Source organism: Diabrotica virgifera, chromosome 3 (genome assembly GCF_917563875.1).
Source record: "Diabrotica virgifera virgifera chromosome 3, PGI_DIABVI_V3a".
Taxonomy (NCBI): domain Eukaryota; kingdom Metazoa; phylum Arthropoda; class Insecta; order Coleoptera; family Chrysomelidae; genus Diabrotica; species Diabrotica virgifera.
The window spans coordinates 148,357,510-148,369,641 of record NC_065445.1 but is presented as its reverse complement, the minus strand read 5'-3'; the positions used below and the strand labels follow the sequence as shown (position 1 = coordinate 148,369,641).

Genomic DNA, 12,132 nt, shown 5'->3' with positions numbered 1-12,132 from the left:
TTTTGTCGTCGGATTTCGTTAGTTTCATGTTTACTTAAAAAATTTGAGTGAAAAACTTTTTACTTTATAATTTTAACCAACACAGTATTAAAAAATAACTCATGCAGAAGTTTTCTGGAAAATTTGGAGTCAAAATATGCAATAGGAATAAATTAATGTGACTTTATTATAGACGAGTAGTACTCCCCCAAAAGACGCTTATTTTTGAGAAACTGAGCACGGTGTGTTAAATGGCCTAATTTTGGTCATACTTCATGTTTTTGATGGTGATGAAAACAAAAATGAGGTTTCTTTTGAATTGTAAATAGGGAAACATTGTCAAAATCGCAATTTTACCCTAAAAATAAAAAAAAAATTAAATCACTTTTTTTTGCTTTTAACTCGCTACAACTCTGTTCCATTTTAATATTTTTTTCTGAAAATTTTATAGTATATATGTCTTGTAGTTTTTCTGAAGACGATGGGACCTGTTTTAATCTTTTAGTCTTATTATACTAAAAGCTATGAATTTTTTAACGTAAAAGGGGCAGATTCCTGAATTGCAAACTTTAATCGCAAAAGTTGAGTAACAAAATTTGAAATTTAGCTTTTTATTCAAGTTTATGTTAAAATATAGAGTAAAAAGAACAAAACGTTTGATAGAAAAAATGGTGCAACTTTTAATTTTAAGAAAAACGTGATTTAATTTTTTTTTATTTTGCGGATAAAATTGCGATTTTGATAATGTTCTCCCACTTAGAATTCAAAATAAACGCATTTTGCTTTTTATCACAATCAAATACATAAAGTATGACCAAAATTAGCCATTTAACACACCGTGGTCAGTATCTCGAGAAATAAGCGTTTTTTGGGAGAGTCCTACTCGTATATAAAGTCACTTAACTTTTTTGCTATTGCATATTTTGACTCGAAACTTTCCAGAAAACTTTTGCGTGAGTTATTTTTTAATGCTGTGTTGGTTAAAATTATAAAGTAAAAAGTTTTTCACTCAACTTTTTTAAGTAAACAAGAAACTAACGAAATCCGACGACAAAATGTTTAAAAATTAACAACTGCTCTTTTAATTTTTTTTAACATTTCAGAGAAATATCATTCTTATCTATATATACACTGTGGGCCGAAATAAAGGAGTACATTTTTTAGTTAAAAATAACTTTTTTGCTTTTTGGGCGATTTAATTTCTTTTTGCAGAGCTAATAGACCAACATATCCTCAATATGACTGCAAATTTGGAAGCAAAATTAACGTACAGGGTCGGACTTATAAAAAAAATTATGTAACGGTGCATTTGAGCTCGTTGCAAATAAAACCTGTCGTAGCTAAAATTGAACTGATATGCTCTTTTGGTAGGTTAACTATCCAGAACACTTCAGTAAAAAGGAAATTTTTCAAAATTATGGGATTCACAAATTATCATTTTTTTATTAAATTAGGAAATAGGTCTGGATCCCGCGTATGAAAAAAAAGTTGATTAATAGCAAGCTGAAAATTTGTTAATAGCGTAAGGGTGTCTAGTCGGATAAACTTTGATATATGGGAACACTGGAACAGGGGCAGTTTTAATTGTGCAACAGGTTAAAAATTTGGAACGGCCAGACCACGAAAACGGCACATTTATTTTGTCCGACAGAATAGACTTAAACTCTCCGAACAGAGATTAAACTCTCGTGCAAAAATCAGACTGCTATTTATTACCTGTCATAATTCCTGTCATTTGACATATTCTTCATGTTCCACTCATTAAAACGCCCATTTGGTGATAAATAGCAGTCTGATTTTTGCATGAGAGTTTAGTCTCTGTTCGGGGAGTTTAAGTCTGTTCTGTCGGACAAAATACATGTGCCGTTTTCGTGGTCTGACCGTTCCAAATTTTTAACCTGTTCCACAATTAAAACTTCCCCTGTTCCAGTGTTTCCATACATCAAAGTTTGTCCGACTAGACACCCTTAAGCTATTAACAAATTTACAGCTTGCTATTAATCAACTTTTTTTTCATACGCGGGATCCAGACCTAAAAATATAATATTTTAACATATAACACATTTATGAAAACAGTTTAATAATTTTAAAACTTACACTAAAATATTATGAATGTGGCCACTATTAATATTTACCACTTCTTGAAGTCATCTCCGCCATAAATTGATAGCCCCGTTTACTACACCCGTTCAAAATTGTTCCAAACAAACTGCATTCTTTCTTTGAGTTGTTCGATGGTGTCGACAAATTTTGTTCGAAAATTCCCCAAATAGAATAGTCAACCGGACTTAATTCTGATCTGTTAGGTGGCCACATCTCTGGCTCAATATAGTCCGGGCAATTTTCACTCAAGAATATCCCTGTATTGTGGGAAGTGTGCGAAGGAGCACCATTCTGCTGTAAAGTGTAATCATCACATGCTTCTTCAATTTCAGATAATAAGTGCTGCAAGATTTTTTCTTGATATGTTTCTGAATTAAGTTTTACCCCGGCATCAACAAAAATCAGACGAGATTTTCCCAACATGGATACTGCAACAGAGATCATTACACCTTTTGAGAAATGACTTTTTTCAATAAAAAGATGCTCTAGTGGAATTTCTCTCTTGAATTGTACGTCAGAATACACCGTATTATTTTAAGTACTTTTAGGAGGCCGTAAATAAAACATTTTTTCATCTGAAAACCATATTTTTCTAATGTCTTCAGGAGAGCGGAATCTTCTTAGTAGCAAATTTCCAGTTGTTTTTCTCTTACATTGGCAGTAAGTCTTTGACAGTAAACTTTGTTAAGTACTTTAAGATGGCAATCTTCTTTAATGAACCTTCGAACTGATGTGTGGGAAATCCTAGTTTCTTTTGCGATTTTCCTTGTTCCAACAGATTGGCCAGTTTGCATATTCTCTAAAACAGCCCTTACTCTAGCAATATTTTCTTCAGTTCTTGAGGTTCGCTTCCTTCCTCTTCCACTTTTATGTTCAATAGACTCATGGGTTTCCCGTAGATGTCTTAAGAACTTTCCTATCGTTCCAATATGCCAATTTTTCTCAGGAAATGCATTTACAATTTTTCTTGCACCATAATTATACTTTTCACGGTAATATTTAATTAATATGCTGTCCTCTTTGCTTAAAAGTGGCATTATGAACTGGCCAATTTACTTATTTAACTATAAATGACAAACAAATTCCATGGCAACTTAAGCAGTCATGGCTTACTAAGTAAAATTGACATATTTGATCGTTTGAGAAATTCTTAAGACATTTAACAAAAATTACTGCTAATATGAGGCAAAAACGATGGAAAAGATGTAATTTAGTGTTAAGAGGGTTTCGTTCTGGTGAACATATTAGAAAAGTACTTGAATAAGATTTCCCAATTTAAGAAAAAAATGATATTTTACAAATTCGGGATTTTTATAAATGTTGTGGTGAAGGCGCTTTCTGAACATTATTTAAATTCAAAAATTATATTTTGCGAATGCGGTAATTTTGAAAAATTTTATGTTTACTGAAGTTTTCTGGATAGTTAACCTACCAAAAGAGCATATCAGTTCAATTTTAGCTACGACAGGTTTTATTTGCAACGAGCTCAAATGCACCGTTTCATAATTTTTTTTTAAGTCCGACCCTGTATGTTATCTTTGTTTCCAAATTTGCAGTCATGTTGAGGACATATTAGGCTATTAGCCCTGCAAAAAGAAATTAAATCGCCCAAAAAACAAAAAAGTTATTTTCAACTAAACAGTGTACTCCTTTATTTTGGCCCACAGTGTATATAATCTTTAGACCTTCTACCCTCTCGGGTGTAGGTATTAACGTGTGCTCTGTTAACAGTGCACAAATATATTCCATTGTTTCCAGTCCTGTGCCATAGCCTTTGCTTCGTTCCATGGTATTCCTTTTTTGTCAAGAATCCTTGCCATCACTTCGTTCCATATCTCTCTCGGTCTTCCTCTACTTCTTTTTCCCTGCACCTTCGTTTCCCATATCTTTTAACTGGTACTTCTTTCTGTAGTCGCTGTAGATACCCCCACCAACTTAATTGTCTTTTTTCAACATACTCCATCATTGTCTCGATTTTCAATTCTTCTTTTATGTAGTTATTCCTTACCCTATCCCTTCTAGTGACTCCTTGAACTCTGCGTAGACACCTCATTTCTGCTGCCTGTATCTTACTTTTCTGTTGTCTATTTAGTACCCAGGATTCACATCCGTATGTAAGTACTGGTCTGTATATAGCCTTAAATACCTTGATTTTCGTATGTTTCGATACTTCTTTCTTGTTAATAATTGTTTTTCCTATTGCGTGGTACAGTCTATTCACTTTATCAATTCTTTTATTGATCTCAGCTCCCTGTCTACCTGTTTCTTCAATGGTTACTCCCAAGTACTCAAATGATTGTACCTGTCTAATCTCTGTATCATCTACCTGGACATGTACATCCTCTCTTTCGTTAGCTATTACCATTACCTTCGATTTCTCTTTGTTCATAGTCATACCATACATTTTTAAAACTGTGTTCCATGTTTTTACGCTTCTTTGTAGCTCGTCTTCAGTCGCTGCTAAAATTACTACATCGTCGGCAAATGTACAATCTGCTATCTCTGTGTTTTTCAGATTTCTATACCCTATGTGTAATGATCTGACTTTTGTTTTTGTTTCTTTTATTATTTCGTCAATAAAAGTAATAAATAGTAACGGGCTCAAGCTTCCCCCTTGTCTTACACCTTCAGTTGTTCTGAACTGGTCAGATATCATATTTTTACTTATCACACGGTTTCTAGTATCTCTATATATTGATTTAGTTACCCGTATAAGTTTCTCTGGTATGTTTCTGTTCTTCAGACTTTTCCATAATTTTGATCTAGGTACTTTGTCGAATGCTTTTTCCATATCAAGGAAACTGAGGTACGTTTTTTTCTGCCTAGATAATCTTTTATTTATTTTATCGTTTAACGTAAAAATGTGATCTTGTGTACATCTACCAGGTCTAAAACCACTTTGCGATTCTTCTAAAGTTGGTTCTATTATTTTTCTCAGTCTACTCTCTACTATTAGCTCATAAACTTTCATCACTGTACTTAACAGAGTTATTCCTCTATAGTTGTTGCAATTCTTGTTGTCACCCTTTTTATGTATAGGTACAATCAGACCAATCTCCCAGTCTGTAGGTATTTGTTCGGGCAGATTGCAATTGCGCGCAGCGGTCAGGGTTCTCAACAGGGTGTCTAAGTTTTATTTACTTCTTATTCGTTTTGAACGGAAATTTTGCTAATTTTAAAAAATTAATATATTATATATATTATATATTATACAGTACAATTTTCAAAGGAGGAAGACCTAACCCTTCGGTCCAAACCTAACTTTCGGGTATTAGAATGTAGAGTACCCCAGGAGGTATTTGACCGCTGCGCGCAATCACAATATACCGATTTGTTCGTCTCTCCAAATCATTTGAAATAGTTCTAATAACTTTTGTAGTCCCATTTCACCCATGTTTTTGATCCTTTCCGCCGTAATTTGATCATGACCTGGTGCCTTTCCATTTTTTATCTTCCTAATCACGTCAGTTAGTTCATCCATTGTAATGTTTGGTATAAATTCAACTTCTTGTTCGCCAGTTCTTTCTTCATCTTTTTCACTTGTCCATCTCTTCATAATGCTCACTTCATCAGTCAGTAGATCTTCATTCTGATCTTTTAGTGATGTTACTTCTTTATGTTTATTACCTCTTATTCCTTTTATGACCTTATAAAATAATTTCTGATTGCTTCTGCTATCGTGTTCTAATTTGTCTCCAAAATCTTTCCAGGACTTTTGTTTTGCTACTACTACTATATTTTTAACTTTTCTCCGCTGCTCTCTATATTGTTTATAATTTTCTTCTTATTTTATTCTTATCTAAATATTTAAAAGATGAAGCAGTAAAATTTTCAAAAGGACCAGCGACCAAAGATACAGCGAGGTAAATTTGAGAAATCATCAAAATTTATTTTTCGCATTTTTGCATGAAATTTGATTTTTGAACATGTTCCACCAATTTTAGATAAAAATAAACTTCATATTTGTATTCAGCGACCCCGAAAACATAAAGAATAACTAAAATTGGTGTTCCCTGAAAGTTGATTTTCGTGGTCGGTATATCGTCATTTTAGGGGTTTTGGCCGCTCGCCTAGATAGAGAAGATCCGAACGCCGAAAAGCCAGGAAATTCTAAAGGAATCTTCCAAGCTGATAGGCAAGGAACAAGAAAGTCTGTCAAAATAACAGCGTTGGAAGACTTTAATCTCATGACAGACGAGAAGAGACAAGGGCTGCAAAGATATCTAGCATCTCAAAGGCCAAAATCGGTATGCTGGTGAAACAAGACCAATGTTACATACAAACCAAAAGGACTGTAATCAAGACAAATTTTGGCTGCTGAGAGGGCAAAGGAGATGTCGTCAAAGCCATTAGAGGCCATGACAAAACAAAACCAAACCCAGAAGGGTAAAGGCCCAAAAAGACTAAGGTCAGATGGAAGCACACCACCCTAAAGCCAACGCAAGGGAAAAGGCCAAGAACCGAGGCAGGGTGTGACTTTCAGGTAAAGCTGCCACATCTGTTAAGGTTGCAGCAGTACTAACAGGATTTCTGGAAGCCAATATTGATGTTGATAAGCTTAAGGCAGTCGAAATAGCCATCTTGGGTGCTTATGAAAAAATTCCGGAAGCAGGACCACAGGTTCGCTTCCTGAAGAGTACCTTTCCGCTAGCTACAATTTCCGCTAGCGTAGTTTTCGAGGAAATTGCAGAAAATCTCTATTTTACAATTTTTCCGGATTTCTCGGCATTTTATCGAAAAAAACTAATCTATTTTTATGTAAAATCGTCCAATAAACACGATGGTTTGATTATTTTTCCGCTAGCTATTGTACTTTTCAATAAAATTGCGGAAAATCTCTATTTTACTATTTTTCCAGATTTCCCGGCATCTTCTCGCAAAACTAATTTCAGATTCCGATTCCTGAGGGTTGAAAACATATTTGCAAAAGGTTTTCGTCTTCTTTGCCAATTTTGAGCAGTTCAGAATATTTCAGTGGACTATGTCGTCTTTGTTATAAAAGAAGATAACAAAACATTGAAGTTAACACTTTTTATTTTCTTCTTATTGAGGTGGTTTTGGGCTTATCTTCATTTAAAATGACTATAACTAGGTAGGTATGCAGTTTATCTAAAAGTCTTAAGAAATATTTCAGTTTACCTGTTAATTTATTTTTATTCTATATAAAAATAAAAGATTAATAATTATCTTTGTCTTTATTCTTATACGAGGTCGGCATTTCTAGATTTATCTGTTGGACTGGATTTATCTGTGATCTCTAAGCGTCTTTCTTAAGGGAGTAGTCACAAAATCGTGGTCCCATGCATTCATTTTTTTGTAATCCTGAGAAAACTGTTTTTCTAAAAAACTTCTGAAAAAAAAATTTCTAAAAAATTTAGATGCAGAACTAGTTCAGAGAAATAAGGGAAAAAATATCGTGTTGGTGACACAACCCCCTCCAGGCCGAAACCAAATTTTTCGAGTAATATGGTCATCTACAATAATAACCTATATGTTTCCTGCAGCCGATTTTGATGATATACATAGTTATAAACAAATGAAGATCAAAAAACGGTAAATTTTCGCTTTTTTCGTCTATTACTAAAAAATTGGGCATTTTAAACAAATTTGAGAGTAATAAACTCATAAACCGTATAAAAAACTTCAATATGGCGTTCGCTGAATATGTCTATCCTTATTGGTTGCTTAGAAAATTGCCAAATAAATCATAAATTTTGAGTTTCTATAAATATTCATAACTTATGTAAAAATTAACTTAGAACCTTCTTATTACACGGAATGCTGAGACTTATGGTGCTTAAATCATAACCTAAATTTCAAAGCAATTGGTCAAATAGTTTAAAAGTTATTTAATTTGTTTATCCAAAATTAATTTTTTTTGCAACACTGTAAGTCAGAAAATGATGAAGTTACAGTAATATTTTGGATAGTTTATGAAAGAAGAAAATTTACAGTATTTATTTAATTTAAAAAAATGACAAAAAATAATTATAAATATTGCAAAATAATTTTGCAAAAACATGTAAATTAAAAAAATGGGGGGAGGCTAACTTTGTCCCTAAATGTCCTAGAACAGTTGTTTTTCTTTCTAAATATGTATAAAAATTCTGTCTTTCTAAATGTGAAAAAATAATTTTTCTACGGGTAACTGTTAAAAAGTTATTCTAATTGTTTATAAGTAAGCAAAAAATCGACATGTTTTTGCAAAATAATTTTACACTGTTTAAAATTATTTTTTGTCATTTATTTTTAATTAAGGTAATAGTATAAATGTTCTTCTTTCATAAACTGTCTGAAGTATTATTGTAACCTTGTAATTTTCTGACTTATAGTGTTGCAAAAAAATAAATTTGGGATAAACAAATTAAATAACTTTTAAACTATTTGACCAATTGCTCTGAAATTTAAAATATAATTTAAGTACAAGAAGTTTCGGCATTCCGTGTAATAAGAAGATTCTAAGTTAATTTTTACCTAAGTTATGAATATTTATAAAAACTCAAAATTTATGATTTATTTTGCAATTTTCTAAGCAACCAATAAGGATGGACATATTCAGCGAATGCCATATTGAAATTTTTTATACGATTTATGAATTTCTTACTCTCAAATTTGTTTAAAGTGCTTAACTTTTTGGTAATAGCGAAAAAAGCGATAATTTACCGTTTTCCGATCTTCATTTGTTTATAACTATGTACATCATCAAAATCGGCTGCAGGAAACATATAGGTTAATAATATAGATGTCCATACTACTCAAAAAATTTGGTTTCGGCCTGGAGGGGGATGTGTCACGAGGAAACTCTTATTTCTCTGGACTAAACACAATATTACATTATGAACGACGCGCGACGGCCCAAAGTCCCTTAGAATAAAAGCTTCTTTTGAATGAAATACAAATTAAAAATCACACTAAATTTTCTCTTTTTTTTTACCCCTGTAACTTATTTAAGTAAACATTATAGAAATTTGCAGGGACTTTTGGCCCTCGGCAATAATGTAATCTTTTGTTCTCCGTTTAAATTTTTCAAAAATACTTATTAGTTTTCTTAGGATTCGAAAAAAATTAATGCATTTAAATAGCATTGGACCAAGATTTTGCGCCTACCCTCTTAAGATCATCTTTGGTTTCTGCTCTTACTCGTTCTAGGGCCTGACTATATCCTTTGATCCATCTAATTATAATCATTTTTGAAAAATACATTACTTGTTCTTTCTTTGTATCTGCCCAAGATACAATGCCATCAAAATTGATTTATAGGGGTATCAATACAGACGTTGTCTATAGTCGATCGTTTCTTGACCTAGATTTGTCACCTTGTAATAGAAGCTCAAAATATTTCCATTCACAGATTTCATTGCTCTGCCTCGTTCGTTCCGTTTGGGTAAGCGCCAACTGATGTTCCAACGTAGCAGACATTGTCAAATAACTTGCTTGTTGTTGTTGATGTGTTGTAGCTAATTCTATGACAAAGGCCCACTTCCTCAACACATGCTGTCACGTTCATCGGCTGCTCCAAATGTGCCCTGACAAGCAACGATCAATCAAGACATGTTATTTAATCCCCGTTTAGGCTTAAGCCTCTTCAGGGTACTGGAACTCCCTTTTTTTTTGCGGGAGTGTGTGGAACATGGTTGTGTCCAAAGGGAGAAGCGTGTTGTTGAGAAGTGTGGGTTTAGACGGTGATTTTCGCTAAGTGCTGGGCTAGCTGGAGCGAGCGAGAAGAAATGCTATGTTCTGTTTTGTGCTAATCTCTGTATTAGATACCCGCCAAGCAGCGAAGGTAGCTGTCACTAGTGGAACGGCTCTTTGATTCAGCTTTTGGGATGCAGTTTGGTTATCTGCGATATAGTAGGGGAATGTTTTCTAAAATTTCGTGGAACTCATCGGGAAGTTCGTTTCTAGCTAATTGAAGAAGTTTAGCCGGAGGGAACGGAACTTTATTTTTGGGAATCCCGGTGAGTCTAAAACCGCGCCTATTGCAAGGTGTTTTTAGGATGTTTTTGGCTCTAATGTTAGAGCCGTTGATGACGCGCATTGTATACTTGCTGCCGAGAGAACGGATTCTGTCGACTATTTAGCAATGACTATATAGCAACGATCCTAAATATAAGATTATTTACCTCTAGGGTGTGCATTTTATTCTTACTTCTAAGTGTCAGTTTTTGCTGCACGGTAGGTATCTCTGATGCTCTGAATAACAGTGGTACAAATACTCAGAGAGCATCCCACATTCAATAAAAACTCCCACAGGTTACTATTATGTATATTATGTATATTATGTATATTATAGAAAAAGAAAAATACGAGACAAACAATAATTGTCAGGAAAATGGATATTAAGAAAATTGGCCAAAAATAATAATTTTCGATTCGTATTAAAGTAAATAAACATTTATTGAGCCACTAAAAACTCTTTTCATTTAGATGTTCTGCTGTATCATCTGAACATCCAGAAACCACCTCATCAAAATACAGATCAGAATATAAATCATCTACGTCGTTTTTTCGATTAGGATTTTACGCGAAGAAATAGCAGTGTTCAAAATACTATTTAGATTCGCTTTATTTACAAATTTTACTTAAATTACAATAAATAAAGAGTTTAATACAAGCTAATATTTATTTATTTTTTTTTGTCATTTATTTTTATTTTAAATCTTATTCCAGGGTTGCAGCACAACCTCATTTACCCGAAGTATCTGACGACTACATTTACGTCTTTCTTAGCTCATGTAATTTCTCAGTGGACCGGGCCAAAAGCTGCATAGAACATTATTTCACCATCAAGACTAATCATCCTGCCATATTTGGAAATAGAGATCCTGAGGATGACAAAGTGAAATTGGTTAGGAGTTTGGGGTAAGTTTTTATTTTCTGAAGTGGTTTAATTTAAAATTAATATTTTAAGGAACAAGGTTTATTTTTTTAAAGAGCAAGTTGTATTACTAATAAATCATTTATTTAGAGCAGAATGATTTAAAAGTTATACATTCACAGTATCAAGAATAACAGAAACTTAAGTTCAGATATAGGTTAATCACTTAGTCTTCAAAAATATTCAAAAATGTGTATATGTTCTGTATAGGTTAAAAAGGAAAACATTCCATAAAAAATAGAACTGGAAAAAAAGCTTCAACCAAAATAAATAAATCAAAAGCTACAATTGTATGCACAAGCACATCATTCATTTCGTTGCATAAAATCATGAATTTACTCGCATTTTTGAAATGATGCAAAAATAATAAAACATTAAAACTTAAATGTAAATGAAACTTGGAATGAAAATCTGAATTAAGAGTATACTAATAGGAATCGCTTTCTTTAAAATCAATTTGTCTAATTAAAAAAATTTAACATCTAGTCCATAAAAAGCAAAAATCTTGGATAAACAGCTGAATTTAAAAAATTTTAGTGCCCTAGATTGAATTGAATAGGTTACTTAATAAGACAATCGAAGAAATTGTCCTAGAAAAGAGAATTTGTCGTAGAAAAGCGCCCCATAGGGAGGCACACTCATCATAAAGAGTCATAAAATTTATACCCTCAAATCTGATTTTGCAGGATTGTTTGATAAAAAGCCAGTTGCGAGCAAAAAAATCGACTCACTTGATGAAATATACACGTTAGCTATCTCGAATTTTCTAAACCTATTATCCGATTTGAGTGATTTTTTTAGTATGTTATAGCCTTATTCTTTAGCAATATCGCTGTAATAATAATGTTGCTAGGCAGGTGAACGTCATTTTATACCGGGTGTAACAATCATACTGTGTTTTTTCCTTAAAGTTCGGAACACCCTGTGGAATATTGTAGCTAGCATATATAAAATATTGAAATTAAAACTCGATTGTAGCCTTAGGCTTTGTACTTTTTTGATTAATTTTCTTATGTTGGATAATAAAAAGTTAGGTACGTTAACAACTAGCCATGATTTTCATCAATAAATCCTCATTTTCTGCTTAGTTTAATCAACAAGCGTAAAGTAGGCTGTGAGAAATTAATAATTTAATGGGTGGCAAATTGTTAAAAGTCAAAACGTGCCTGGTT

At 32.9% G+C, this 12,132-nt stretch overlaps 1 protein-coding gene across 3 annotated transcripts in view; it reads left to right on the top strand.

The window, feature by feature from the left end:
* LOC114343993 (alpha-tocopherol transfer protein-like) overlaps positions 1 to 12,132 on the top strand; it is a 391,725-nt gene that overhangs the window by 60,736 nt on the left and 318,857 nt on the right. For all 3 annotated transcript variants that reach the window (XR_007696809.1, XR_007696808.1, XM_050645579.1), the window contains exon 2: positions 10,753 to 10,944. Coding sequence is in view for 1 of the 3 variants with exons in the window: in XM_050645579.1 (XP_050501536.1) it covers positions 10,753 to 10,944 (192 nt within the window). In the remaining 2 variants the exon portion in view is untranslated. The remainder of the gene's footprint in view (positions 1 to 10,752; positions 10,945 to 12,132) is intronic.